Here is a 14,995-nt window from a genome sequence, read left to right on the forward strand (position 1 = left end):
GATAGCTATCTTATATTTTATCTGCCACACACTGGATAACCAATGCAAGGATTCTAAAACTGGGTATATATGATCTCAAAGGAGAGCACCAGTGAAAACTCAAGTGGCTGTATTCTGAAAAGAAACAGTTAAAGACATAAGAAAAGAATCAGTGAAGAGCAAACACTGAGACATCAGTCAAAGCTATCTTTCAGAGAAGTTTGTGCATGATCTTGCATTTGACAGGGAGTCAATCTAGGGAGAGCATAAAGAACGTAGTGCGGGAACTGTGAGAAAGGTGGTAAAAAGGGACAAGCAGCAGTTCTGCAGAAGATGTAACAGATGGGATGCATTACATAGATGATTGCAAATGATCCAGTGATGAAAAAAAGAGAATGCAAGGAAAAGAATACAGATTGAGTGAATGGTCAATGAAGACCAGATCTTTTCTTCCCTATGTCAGCTGTTCAATTCTCTACCCAATCTTCCCTTCCCTTTCAGCCCTACATCTTAATCTTTTCCAATGTCTTGCATCATCTTCCTGGAATAACTTGGAGATCCAATGAGCAGAGTTACATAGAAGGATATATATGAAGCAGATAATTGGGTACTCCAACACAATGGTACTCCATGAGAGGATATCTCCATTTCGCCAGTTCATGACTAGACAATGTTGCTGTAACTATGGTAGACCAAGCAGAACGGGGTTAACCGCCTTGCAGAGCACAAAAAATGAGATGTCTTCTTTATGCAGGAGACCCAACTTGTAATGGTCATAGGTCTATAGTGTAGCAAATATTTCCTGGCAATAGTTCTCTGTAGACATGAAGAAATGCAGACAGGTACATATAATTTTTCCACCAGCGCTTTATCGATGAAGCTGTGTGCAGTGCCAGAGTCCATAAAGGTTTCCAAGAAGAATTCATTACATCCAAAGTCCAATTGATCAGTCAATACAATTTGACATGGGGAAGGAGGATGAGTAGTACCTAGGATTGCCTCTTTCATCAACCCTAGGCATGCGAGTTTCCTGACTTCTATGGACAGGGGGAGGCATAATGACTCTGGTCAATGTAGCATAAACAGAGGTTGGGTAACCTTTGCTGGCACTTCTCTTCCTGTAACCTCACCCCAGTGTGCCTATCCTGCATGGATGGGGCCATGAAAGTATTTATAAGTTCTTTGGGGCAGGGATCCTGACTAACTCTTCTCTGTTGCGCCTTCCCCAGGGTGTGGATCCTTTTGGCTGGGGGGGGGGGGGGGGAGAAGGTATCCTTTCAGGGTCCAGTGCAGGGGTGACTAACTTCCTTCTGGTTATTCCTGGAGAAGGGTAATCTCTCTTCTCTGCGAGTACTGCATGCCCAAATAAAGATGCTGGATATACTGGGTTAGTGTCCAAAATTAAAGTTTTTACTGATAAATTGGTTGCAAATGGCACAAATATGTTTTCAGCACCACAGTCTTTCCTCTCCTTGGTTACAATATTCAGCTCTATCTGTGCAGAATCTTTCAACAGGGGATCCTAGCACTCTCCTGGATTAGGTGAAGAGGAGGCCGCAGTGAGCAGAGTAACCTTTAAGCTGGTCAGGAAAATCCCTTTCACAGATGGCTAAAAATCCTGTCTTTACATAGAGAATAAATTGTCTCTCTCCCCAGGGGCTAAAGACTCCAGATAGGTGTCTTCCGGGATCTTTACAGTTCTGTTACTCACAGTTAGCAGGTTCTTCTACTTTTTTAGATTTATTTCAGACTCTGACTCTCCTCGGAAGCAGGTTTTCTTACCCTGCTCCACTGCAGGTAGGAAGGGGCAGCCAAACAATCTTCCTTCTGGATGTCTAACAATAGTCTTTCCTTTAACTGAAGATAACACCAGAGTTATCTCTAGCAGTGGGTCACCACCTCAGATGGGCAGGTCTTCCCTATTCCTCTGTGTCCCAAACACAGGGCTCCCCATTCCCTGAATCCAGGAAAGGTCCAGATGTCCAGCAAGGCTCCTACCAAAAAAAAGGTCAAAATCCCAAATACAAACCAGAGGGGCATCCACACCACCTAGGGAGTAGACTGGAAGGACCACCCTCCTGACCCTGGTCAACATTTCTAGGCTGGGTTAGCCTGTTCCCTCCAACTGGGCCTCAAAATACAATAAAAAGTAAGCACCTACCACCTCCTAACTCTCCGAAAATTATACTGACTGCCTTCAGACTCTCAGAAGAGAGCTGTTATAAAGCCTCTCAGGGGGACAGCCATTCCAGGCCCCTCAAAGGGAGGAGCTGAATTTGAATGGATCCTCCCCCATAGACTAATCTTTTCTATCTGGCATTTCCCAAGGCTTACTGGTAACTGAAAAAGGCTCTCTCTGTTACATCCCTATTACTTGTATCATCTAGCTGTATAAGTTCCTTCTTGGATGTAGACTAAATGGAGCAAAAGAGGGGACAACATAAGTCTTTGAAAATCGGGTGCCAATCAGGCATTGTGTCTGGGGACTCCGGGTCTTAGGAACTCTCTTGAAAACGAATGTCAGTTTTCATTCACAGGAATACAAGGTCATCCAGTTTGGCGGGGGTGTCATGGCTGGCCAGTTTATCTTTGACCATGACTGATAGATCTTGCCATAATACGGCTATCTGCACCTATTCATTCCAAGAAAGTTTGGAGGCCCAGTAATGGAATTGTATAGCATATTGCCCATTGGTCATGGAGTAACTGAGTAATCCTGAGGCTGAAGATGATGCTAGAGTGGGCTCATCGAAGAGCTTCCTGAAGCAGGTCAAGAATACTTGGAGATTACACAGACTAGGGTCATCGCTCTCCCTCAGGGGGAAAGCCCATGCCAGAGTTTGACCAGATAGCAGAGATATTATAAAAGCCACTTTCGCTCATTCAGATGCAAAGTAGGATGGCTGAAGCTCACAGTGAATCAAGCACTGATTGATGAAGCCTCTACAGGTCTTGAGATGACCATCATACTGAGGTGGCAGAAGTAGGGGAAGTGAAGGAGTAGTCATGAAGTAGGGGCAATGATCACTGGGGTGGCTTAGCCATTGCTAGGAACAACTGCAATTTATTTAGCTAAAAAGAAAGATCTTGCAGGACCCCAATAATGTGATCTTGATTTTTTTTTTGTTGTTGTTGTTGGACCATCTGTGAGAGGTCCCACATAAACTCCGGCATAGGAACGTCAGCTAAGTCCAAGGCCTGAGTAAACTGTCATGGGCTTGAAACAGTGGATCCTGGGACTGCTGACTGAAAGGGCCAAGGCACTGTACAGAATCGAGAGGCAGGTGGAGTCCATTCAGAAACAGGAGACAAGCAAGGATCAGGGCAGACAGCAGATGGAAGTACAGTCAGGAACCAGGCAGGGTCTCAAACTATAGTCAAAATCAGAACAGCTAGACTCAGAGGAATGGAGAATCAGAATGGGTTTCTCAGGCTCCTTCCCAGATGAGTGAGCGTACGTACGTTTACATTAGAATAGTGCTGATGTCATCAGTCTGCGCCACAGTAAATCCTAGGTGCTAGTCCTATAAAGCTGGTGAGAAGCTATGGGCCCTTATTTAGAGCAGTAGGATGCAGCAGAGGAGCAGGATGCTAGAGCCATGCTGGGAGGCACCAGCAGGTCGCAGGATGCAGCGTTGAGCCTGGGATCGTGAGGTATAGGATGCCAACCGCGGTGCAGCATCCCGTAGCTGGCAGCAAGTTATAATTTTGAGATTTTGTTTGGATGGATTATGTGAAGCAAATCACAATAAGGAAACATTTTATTTAGCTGATAATTTTCTTTCCTTCAGTCCTACTAGACCAGTCATTACATATGGGTTTTCCCATTCTTCACAGCTGATGGAGACAAAAGACACAACTCTTTCATGACCTCACTCTAGACTTTATAAGGGAGACATGATAATTGACTAAACCTAATAGCCTACTTCCAAAGCACTGTGAACACCTAAAATTCCTCTGGTGCCCAATTTGGAACTTCTACCACTCTAAGTGAGTCAAGGCATGAAAAACAGAAAAGACAGAGAGAGAACAGATAATGGAAAGCGCTGTAGAGCGATCTCACATAATGTTCTCGCTCCCAATGATCCTCGTCATCCTTGACTTCCTGGGCAGGACCTAAGAAAAGAAAATTATCAGGGAAAATATAATGTAACCTTCCTTATCATCCTGCTAGACTAGTCAATATATATGGGTGTTACCTAAGCTTCCCTTCACTGGGGTGAGAGGAAGACAGGGCTATCCTCAGGGCTCCCACTGCAAAGGCTGAATCTGCCTTGACCTGTACATCCAACCTGTAGTATTTGTTGAAGCTGTACAATAAGCACCATGTGGTGGCCCTATAGAGAATAGAAGACCACCTATGATGTGTCTTACTGAAGTACCTAAAGGAAACAAATGCTTTTAAAATGTCAGACAAGCTGTTTGTGTTATTTGGAGGCTCTAAGAAGGTGGAAGCTGCATCCAAAGCCATCTTAGCCAGATGGATAAAGGAGACAATAACCACCAGCAGAGCTGCAAGCCCACATTATAATGGCACAAGTGGAATCATGGTGATATTCTGTCCACACCATAGCCTTCAGTGTCAGCTGCAAAGGGAAGGATTTCGATAGCTAGTCGAAGGGCTGGTGCCTCCATCTCTGAAGAAAGCTTCTATCAAACCACTTCATAAAAAGGCTAATTTGGACTCATCTGATTTACAAATTCTCATCAGATTTCCTAATTTTCAATTGTAACTAAAATCATGGAAACAGCTGTTTTTAAACAATTTTGTAATTATATGGATGATCATCAGATTTTAGACCCATTTCAACTTGGCTTTAGAAAAGCCTCAAGTACTGAGACTCTCCTGCTCTCCTTGATCAACTCTATTAGAAGAGGTTTTGATAGTGAGAAAAAATACAACTTCATCACTTTTGATATTTTGTCAGAATTTGACACCACTGACTACCAAATCCTCCTCTTTCAGCTGAGAGAGCATGAAATTTTGGGTCTAGATTTGGACTAGTTCAGATCATATCTCAGTGGACGAAACCAGCAGGTGAGAACTGGTAGGAATTTTTCTCTTGGCACTCAAAAGGTACAGGTGTTCCACAGGGGTCTGCCCTTTCAGTACTTCTTTTTAATATCTATACTGTCCCTGTTTGCAAAGTACTTGCTAGGTTCTGTGCTGGATACCGTATATCTGCAGACAATGTACAATTCTCCATTCCCCTGGGTTCATCTTGGTCTGAGACATCTGTATTAGTTTCTTGTGTGACTGCTGTTAGAGAGGTTCAGGGCCAATCTAAAACTGAATTTCTGATTATTCAACAACGTTCTCTTATAGATTTACCTTTGCAAAGAAAAGTCGAAAACACTCGTACAGTTTGCCTTGGTGTCTATATAGATTCTGAACTTCTGTTTAAAGACCAAATTACATCAGTGGTTAGAAATGTATTTTTTTACACCGTGTATGCTACATGGGTCTTAAACCACTTTTAAATAAGGGTGACTTCCCCTCAGTGGTCCAAGCCTTGATTAGCCTTTTGTTGGACTACTGCAATTCGATTTACACTGGTCTCCCTACAATGTCATTGCATTCTCTTCAGCTGTTGCAGAATGCAGCTGCTCAGCTTATGTATGGCCGCAGCATAAAAGACCATTTCTCCCCTGTTTTGTGCAAACTTCACTGGCTGCCAATTCAATCATGGATAACTTATATAAGGTAGCAATGATGGTGCGCAAACTGTTAGCACTTGACTCTTTTGCATGGGTGAATTCCATACTTTGGATATACAATCTGTCCAGGCCATTATGATCGTCACAACTGCTTACTAGACGTTCCCTTGTCACGCTAGGCACATTTAGCTGAAACCAGGCCATTTTCATGGCTGGTCCCATTGGTATGGAATTCACTTTCCCAGGAATTATGTTTTACAACATGTATTAAAGAATTTTAAGCTTTGTTGAAAACATTTATTCAGGCAAGCATTTCTGTAAGGGTCTTTTCTTGATAAGGAATGTTTCTTTGAGCAGGCCAGGATGTCAAGCTGGTTTCTTATTGTCCTGTTTTTATATTTGTTGTCTTTACATTTGTTTTGATGTTTATATTTCATTGGTTATGTATTTTTTTTGTTCACCACCTTGGTGGATTATAAATACAAATAAATTAATTCCCTGTAATATGGGCTCCCCTTCCATCTGGCCGCGAACTCAAGGATCCAAAATCTTAAGGGCAGCCATAATGTTAGTGATGAGGGCTGTTAACACTTCTCTATGGAATAGACATACAATGAAGGAGTCCTATTTTTCCAAGGAGCATTCCTCTTCTTCTAGGTAGTCTAACTGTCTAGACCATTCAGAGTCCAGATCAGATCTGGAATTCTCTCTGTACCCCTGGGTTAGCATCTGGGTTGGAGAGTCAGGGCCTCTCATCACTGATCTAGCCCTTTTTGGTAGGGGATTTTCCATTTTGTTTTCTCTCTCTCTCTCTTTTTTTTTTTTTTTTTTTTTTTTTTAATTAGACCAGAATATCTTGTAGGAAAAAACAAAAACAGAAATGCTGCTTAAATTCTGTGCCGGCCAAGCTAGTGTGTCTCATGGCTCCCCATGACTTGCCCAGGCTTCGCCAAGCCCCTCACACCTCCTTTCACTGGTGCTTTCATTCTGCCTCAGCTGAAGAAGCTCAGCCGTGGTGCTTAGACAGTTTCCTTATTTCCCGTAGCTCCCTGGGAGCATAAAACGGAAGTACTCACCCTTTCAACACTCCTGCAAAGATGGTAGTCCCGGGCCCCACCCTCAAACATTGGAGTTCTCTTCCTGTTGCCGATTTCCCTTTTTTTTTTGTAGCTTTACTCACGCTCTGCTATGCCCAAAGCAGGAGGGGTAGAGAGGGAGTAAAAGCTAACAGCTAGGGGTGGGAAAAAAGGGGAGGGGGAGCAGCCCACAGCCCTCCCACACTCCCTGGGTTCCCAATTCCCTGGGATGGAGAAGAGGGAACCCTCCTGCTAGAATACACACCAGACCCCCTAGGGGAACTGTGAGGAGACCAGAAGGATCTGAACTGGGTTCCTATCTTGCTTCCCAAGTGCAGACTCTAACCTGAGGGCAGCCTGGGAGTCAAGGGGCTCAATAAGGCTGAGGACAAACCAAGACTCTGGGAATTTTGAATCCTGTCTACCTGTTACAGGTGCTAGAGACAAGACTACTAGGTTTAGGCCACGAGCACACCTCATGTATAAGCCCAGAGTGAGGTCATGAAAGAGGAGTATCCTCTGACTCCGTCAGCTGTGAAGGAGGGGAAATCCCATATGTAAAGACTAGTCTAGCAGGATGATAAGGAATATTAATTATAATTAAGGGTCTTTGTTTTCAGTTTACATTTTATTTTTCCTAGGAATTTATTACAAAATGGTATTTACTTGGAAAAATTACAGGTCATTTTTTCAACAGAATTTTCTTGTTTGTGTTCTTGTTGGAATCAACACTGATAAATTCCTGGGGAAAAAAAAAGTAAAAACTGAAAAGGAAGGTCCCTAATTATAACTGAATAAAAAGAGAGCCAAAATGAATCAGTGACAGACAAGTGATTCAAATACATTTCAGAATGTTTCTTGACTCGGTTCTGTATTCTAATTCCCAGATCATGTCTCTTACTTATGCACAGAGCCCCTTTGATCAGGCTCCTTTCTAGCCTTGCTGTTAGCATGCAGTAATATCAACGAAGGCGAGACCACAGCTCCCTAAACTACTGGTTCATCTTACAGATGAACAGAAGTCAGTGATCACTTTTCCCTTTACAGATGCAAACGCTGCATAACCTTCAGCTAACACCTGTCACACAATATCTAGAAATTAATCAGCACCTTGCTTCACCTCTACTCTTTGTTAGCTACTTTAAATTCATTTTCTGTACAGTCTGATTTTCTACACAGAGTGCCCCCATTCATTTCAATGTTCTTTCACATTCATCAGCTTCTGAATGATACAGTAAGAACAGAGTCAATTAACTTCTGTGAAAACAATAAGTCCCATCGGAAGATTTACTCTTTTTCTCTGTGGGTGATGCAGAACAAAGAGTCAAAGTTTCACAGAGAAGCAAGTCCTCCTTCAAGGTACAGTTGCTCAAAAAATGGGAGTGTCAGAGAAAAACATTTGTCTAGAGTTCAGCTATTTATTCTGAATCTTATGTCACTTCTGAGGAGATATATGTTAAAGGAATTTGAAAATCTCATCTACTTAGCCAATCCCATCACTCTGGATCTAAATAAATTGGGGTGCTGACTCCTCAGAACCCCATGCAGAGATCGCACTGATACATGTAAAGAAATAAAGTAATGCTCACAGATATGTCAAAAAAACAAATCACTCACCCCCATGTGAGAAAATGAACAAGGGCATAAATCATCTAAAGCATTATGCACGGTGTGCAATAAAATAAACCAGGACACATAGAAATAGAAAAAGGAAACCTAGGAATAAGACCAAAATAATTTCAGGTTGTGATACTTGTAAATGAACCAACAATATAACAATATTGCAATATAGCAGCTTTTGTGAGCACTTAGGTCCCTTCATCAAATATCATCTACCATCTAATGAAGAGCTCTATGGCCTTGAAAGCTCATGTACAACATCTTGTTTGTCCAAAACAAATAGTATCAGTACCCACAAACACTCAAATTGTCTCCAGGACCAATAAAACCACTAGAATAAAACTCAAACAGCAAACAAAGTATAAAATCAGACAAGTTCATATTTTGAGGACTGTAGCTAGTAATGTGGCTTTTTAGTTTATATAGTTAAATCAACCAATTAAACTGATATACTGAATATGGTGGAGTTCCTAGAATGAGAGATACACACAGACAGACAGAAGGAAAGGAAAGGAAGCTCACCACAGGACTTGCTCGAGCAGAGCTGGCTCTGGATGAAGCCCGCGATCCAGATCCGAGGTAACAGCTATACTCCGAGGGCTGTCCAGACATCCCCCAGAAGAGAACAGGTAGAAATAAAGAAGAGCAGCAGTGAGAAAAGAAATCCCAAGCAGCAGCAGCAACAATAAAAGCAGCTGTAAAACTAAGAGGAAAAGAAGTTAAAAAAAGAAAGTCAAAGTAGTTAGGTTACATTATACACCTATCATGCAAAAAACAAGAACAGGGATGAAAGATCCTACACATTGCATAAAGTTCAGCAATTTGATTTGGAGACAGTGGTTAAGTAGACAAAGTAACAGAATAAAAAATATTGAAAAGATCTACAGACATCAATACACCCAATAACTATCCAAATAAAAACACTGCACAGATAGATGTGTAATCACAAAACACATACTGTACACGACTGTGTTAGATGAACACACTCTTCTCGTTCCATGATCAGACTGTTGCGTTGGAGCAGAAATCCCTGTACAAAGCACTATGTGGTTCATAATCTACGAGCAACAGCAATATTTCGCAGTACTCAGCATTTTATTTAAAAAAAGGCAAAAGGATGGAACACTGCCTCCATTTTCTTTCATTTTTCTTACTGCTGCTTAATAAACCACTTCAAGCAAGAATGTAAAACTATCTAGCTCCTTTCAGACCAGACTGGTGTTGGTTTTCTACAGCATCTTCCTTCCAATATCTCTCTTCCCTCATCATGCCACAGCTCATACGATAAAAAAACTACCTCCTTAGGACTTGTGCAGGAGAAAAATATGAACAGAACCCCTTCTCCAGATACTGATGCATCACCTCTCGGAAAGCTTCTACTGCTCCCTGGAAGCAGGTAAATCAGCACAGTTTTTTCCTCATCTTAGAGCAGGGCATCCCAAACCTGTCTTGAGGAGTTCACATTCAGCTGAGTATTCAGGATATCCAGAACGAATATGCATGAAATAAAATTTCCATTCAGTGGACACCCAGTAGATACAAAATTTAGCTCATGTACATTAACTGTGGATATCCAGAACCCGACTGGCTATGGAATCTTCCAGAACAGGTTTGGGAAGCCCTGCATAGGGTTTCCCCATTGTAAAAGCAGGGCATTGGCAGATAAATTAAACAAAGGTCACAAAAACTGGTACCAGAGCTAGTATTAGAATTCAGGCACAGGGAGATAAAAATGGCTTGTCTACAGTAATAGAGTTAATGAGAGAACTGGAACTAAATGCTAAACATTATTTTAATTAATTTATATAATTTATAAACCACCCAATCACAATATTTCTAGGCGATGAACAGACATGCATAAAAAAAAAGCTAAAGATAAAATTACAATCATGAAACATAAAATAAAGCAAACATACAGCTCATCAAACGAAGACAAAACAACACATACACACACCCCCCTCTCATCTGGTTGTTATTTTCAAGGTCAGATTAAAATAAGAGTGGTGAGATAGAGACACCAGGTTTTTTTCTCCTCTTTTGAAGTTCTAGCTCTGTCACCTCTTTTCTTTCTTTCTGCCTCCTCACTGATTCCTTCCATATCACCCTTTTGAGATTCTGTCTGCGATAATATGTTTTAGCCCAACGGCTATTTGTACTGTTTAACTAAGTTCCCTGGTGTTTGAGATTGGTATTCTCATTTTTATGGATTCATATGTATTAAAATAACTGTTGCAGGTTTTGCTGTTTTCCTATATGCTTAATTTAATTGAAAAATGTATAAATAAGTTATTATACCCATTTTAATTTACCCATGTACAAAGTTATTTTACCCATGTAATCTGTTTCCAAGTTTAACACCCTGTTCTATGTAACTTGCATTACTCATGCTTGTCGTTTTCAGTTACAATGTAAACCGAGATGATATGCAAATTCTGCATGAATCCCGGTATATAAAAATGTTAAAGAAAGAAAGAAAGAAAGAAAGAAAAAAAAAAAAAAAGAGGCACCAGTTAAAAAGCTACATTAAAATGAAGTGCAGCAGAACCATTTGATGCACATGCTGGAGAGAGTTGCTGTGTTTACCAAACATCTTAGGACCAAAAAATGTATTTCTGCTTTTAAAATAAAAAGGTCCACTTGAAACCATTTCACAGACTCCATGAGGCTGGAACAATATGTGATGGCATCGTGCACTGTTCCAACTGTCTTGGGTGGATTTTGAGGCATAGTCACATTATGCTCTCTGACAACTCAAGTGTTAAATTTTCCATAACCATTTTATAAATATATACAAGATGGCAATTTTCAAAAACTTTTTCTATGGGTGAACTGGTGTTTACCTGCTAAATCAAACTTTGAAAAACTGCCATACCCTAGTGCAGGGAAAGGTGCTGGTGGTCCCAGCAGGGCCATCCCAGTCAAGTATGGGTGGGGAGTTGTTTTTTTTAACTTCACATGCATGCTTATTTCAAAGGGGAGTTTCCCTTTGAAAAACGAGCTTCCAGGCCCTCCTGAAGGCCTGCAAGCTACACGGGCAGACTAAAAATTGCTCTACAAAAATGTGCACATAGAATCCTACATTTCTGCAACAATCAACAATCACAGAAAACATGCTGCATTAGGTGTCTTTTCCCCTTTAAAAAGAGAGGCAATTTCTTCATATGCTTTCCTGTGGTTTTCTCACATAAATTACAAATTCTTCAGGGACACAACAGAGCTGAGTGGAAAAAAAAAATGTGATTAAAAACTGTGATGATCCTACTTCCGATATTAGACACAAAAGTATTACTCTGAAGCTTTTCGTTAGTGGCAAAAGAACAAGAACAGAAAAACAAGCCCAAGAAAAAAGGGGCAGGAAAGAAGAGAAAATGTGTGCAAAGGAAAAAAAAGAAATATAGAACCCCCCAAACAAAAACAAAGCAAAGAGAAAGAAATAGCAACACTAAAGATTCCAGTATAGTATGTGTACATATTCTATATTTTTGTTTTGCAGTAGAAGAAAAAGATCCAAACTAAGGGGGTCATTTTCTAAGGCTTATCGTGTGCAATAAGCCACTATCTAGCGCGAAAAGTCCCTTTTTGCTTGCGATAGCTTGCTAGGGGTGGAGTCGGAGCGGACTCCGTGATGTCTTCGCTGGCAGCGATAAGGTAAGACACGTCATCGTCGCCAGTAGCGCGCCCAATAGCACCACCTTTCACGGTGGCGTTATTGGATGCGAAAGCCGGCAGCGAAAACGCCATGGTGGTGCGAAGGCTGCCGGCTTTCGCAGGCCCGCCCCCCCTCGCCCCGTTTTCGCTGGATTCACCATTCTGCGGTAGAATGGTGAATCCAGGCCTAAATTAAAAAGTGTATGTGACCTATTTTATACTATCTTAGTAAAATTGCTGGTTAAAAAAGCTGCTTGAATTCTTTGATGGTGTACTCTCTTACTATAGTAAATATGTGGTGGTAAAAATCACTCTCTTCCTGTCTAAAGTTGGAAACTGTGGTGAAGGCACAGCCAGTGGGGTAGATTTTAAAAAAGAGCGCGATCGCGTACTTTTGTTCGCGCAGCAGGCGCAAACAAAAGTACGCTGGATTTTATAAGATACGTGCATAGCCGCGCGTATCTTATAAAATCCTGGATCGGCGCGCGCAAGGCTGCCGATTTTGGGCAGCCTGCACACGCCGAGCCGCACAGCCTGCCTCCGTTCCCTCCGAAATCGGAGCGGCCTCGGAGGGAACTTTCTTTCGCCCTCCCCTCACCTTCCCCTCCCTTCCCCTACCTAACCCACCCCCCGGCCCTATCTAAACCCCCCCCTTACCTTTGTCCCTCGATGTACGCCTGCTAGAAGCAGACGTAAATTTACACGCGCCAGCGAACTGCTGGCGCACCGTCATCCGACCCGGGGGCTGGTCCGGAGGCCTCGACCACGCCCCCGTGGCAGCGCCACGCCCCCAGTCCCACCCCCTAAACACCGCATCCCGCCCCCGAAACGCCACGTCATTCGGCCCCGCCCCCGACACACACCCTTTAAAAAACCCCGGGACTTACGCGCGTCCCGGGGCTCTGCGCGCGCCGGTGGCCTATGCAAAATAGGCGCGCCGGCACGCAAGGGCCCTGCTCGCGTAAATCCGGGTGGGATTTACGCGAGCAGGGCATTTAAAATCCGCCCGTTTGCCACTAAGACACGGTTTCCCAAACTGTGGATCGGGACAATACATGGGGTCACAAAAAACATTCAGCTGGGGTCACAAGTGCCTCCAATGACAGCACTCTTCAGGTGCCAGCAGCATTAGTAGTGGAAGTCAGCGTGGGGCCTGTGAGCCATCATGCAGTGGAACTACCATTGCATGAGTTTCTGCTGTAATAGGAAGTCTTGCACATTTCATTCATTTTCATTTCATTTATTAAAATTTATTAATCGCCTAAAACTTAGAAGGCCTAGGCGATATACAAAGATACATACATAATAAAAGCAAAAATAAAATACAGACGATAAATTTTAGCTTCACAGAAACCAAAAAGCAAAATACCAAATGTTAATGGTACATAAAGGATAATGTTTTTAGACATCAGAGCATAATTCCGAAAATGGAATCTCAATTATTGGGTCATCATATTTACTTTAACAAGCAGATTGAGAACATTCATACTGCTTCATTAATCATTAAACGCACGATGAAGCAGATATTGCTAACGTCGAATGAACCAGATATCCCTAACGTCGAATGAACCAGATATCCCTAACGTCGAATGAACCAGATATCCCTAACGATGAACCAGATATCCCTAACGTCTTCCAGAGATCTGAGGTCAAAAGGAAGAAGGTTCCATTGATTGGGTGCCGCAATAGAGAAAGAAGTCTCCCTGGTACTAAATAATCGTGCATGACGGACTGAGGGAATCTCTAGCAGGTTAAGTTGCACATGGAGGCCTCAGGGCCGCTGCAGGGCCCATGAGCTTGCACTAGCCCACAAGCCCCATACTGACTTTCATTAGTAGTGCTGCTACTGCTTGCAGATTACTGTTTGGCTTGGGAGCAGGTTGACGAGAGGGAGTGTAAATAGGTCAGTGGACATTGCCACTACTTCTCACCGGTCACTGAATCTATTCAAGAGAGAAATGCTGTCCCTGTCATCAGTCTGCACTCTCTTCCCACCAGTTGTTATCCACCTTTGGCCCAGGTCTGAAAGGAAAATTTTGCCAGTGACCCTGGTCAAGGGAATGTTTAGAGGAGGGGCTATTTGAGTGATGATATGCAGGAGGAATTTGAGGGTTGGATAATGTGGAGAATTGGCTGTGGAGAATAGGAGAGAGGGGCATGACAGACTATCAACTGATGGATATAACAGGAGGTGGGAGGTGAGAAGGGATCAGCTGGGTGCAATGTAAGAGAAAGTTTGGAGGGAAGGAGGTGAGTCTGAGAGGTGACAGAGGGGATGGTTGTATAACCCCACCCCAGTAGGCGCATAAACAAATGTACAACTCTTTGGGGCAGTGACCCTGGCTGGTTCTTTTTTGTGCCCCTTTCCCAGGGTGTGGATCATTTTTTGGGGGGGAAGGTTAACTTTCAGGGCCCAAAGCAGGGGTGACTTCCTCCTTACTGAAATTTCCCTGGAAGAGAGATAATCTCTTCACTGTGTGCTATGTGCCAAAAATCATGCAGGATGCACTGGGTTAGTGTCAAAAATAAAACTTTACTGTTCAGAATTGGGAGAATAATGACACAATAAATATGAATCCAGCAACACAGACTGTTCTTTCTTTGATTACAGTCATTATCCTCTATCTGTGCAGGAAGCTTTAAACAGGCAAAGCAGCCATCCACCTTCCTGGATTAGGCAAAGTGGTGGTCCCAGTGGTTGGGAAAGCCCCTTCCAACAATGGCCAAAATCCGATCCAGGAAAGGCCCAGGTGTCCAGCAAGGTCTTACCTTGTAAAAGTCCAAAAAATTCCCATGAGGAAACCCTTACTCACCAGGGAGTGGACAGGCAGGCAAATCCCCAACCTTACAATCTGCCAGCTGGGAGGGTCAGAGTCCCAAATGTAGGCCCAAAAATCATCCTAAATAAAATCTCCATCCCTCCTCCTGAATGCAAACATACTGCCTCCAGAACTCTTGCAGAACGCTGCTATAAAACCTCTGAAGTGGGACGTCCATTCCAGCACCCTCAAAGG

General features: G+C 42.8%; 1 protein-coding gene across 20 annotated transcripts in view; it reads right to left on the reverse strand.

The window, feature by feature from the left end:
* The window catches only part of LRRFIP1 (LRR binding FLII interacting protein 1), a 359,409-nt gene that overhangs the window by 127,790 nt on the left and 216,624 nt on the right, over positions 1 to 14,995 (reverse strand). For 14 of the 20 annotated variants that reach the window (XM_029606446.1, XM_029606440.1, XM_029606437.1 and 11 more), the window contains one exon: positions 8,856 to 8,933. The exons of the other annotated variants lie outside the window; for them this stretch is intronic. In XM_029606446.1, coding sequence (XP_029462306.1) covers positions 8,856 to 8,933 — 78 coding nt within the window. The remainder of the gene's footprint in view (positions 1 to 8,855; positions 8,934 to 14,995) is intronic. 20 annotated transcript variants of the gene reach the window in all.

This window comes from Rhinatrema bivittatum, chromosome 6 (genome assembly GCF_901001135.1).
Source record: "Rhinatrema bivittatum chromosome 6, aRhiBiv1.1, whole genome shotgun sequence".
NCBI classification, from domain to species: domain Eukaryota; kingdom Metazoa; phylum Chordata; class Amphibia; order Gymnophiona; family Rhinatrematidae; genus Rhinatrema; species Rhinatrema bivittatum.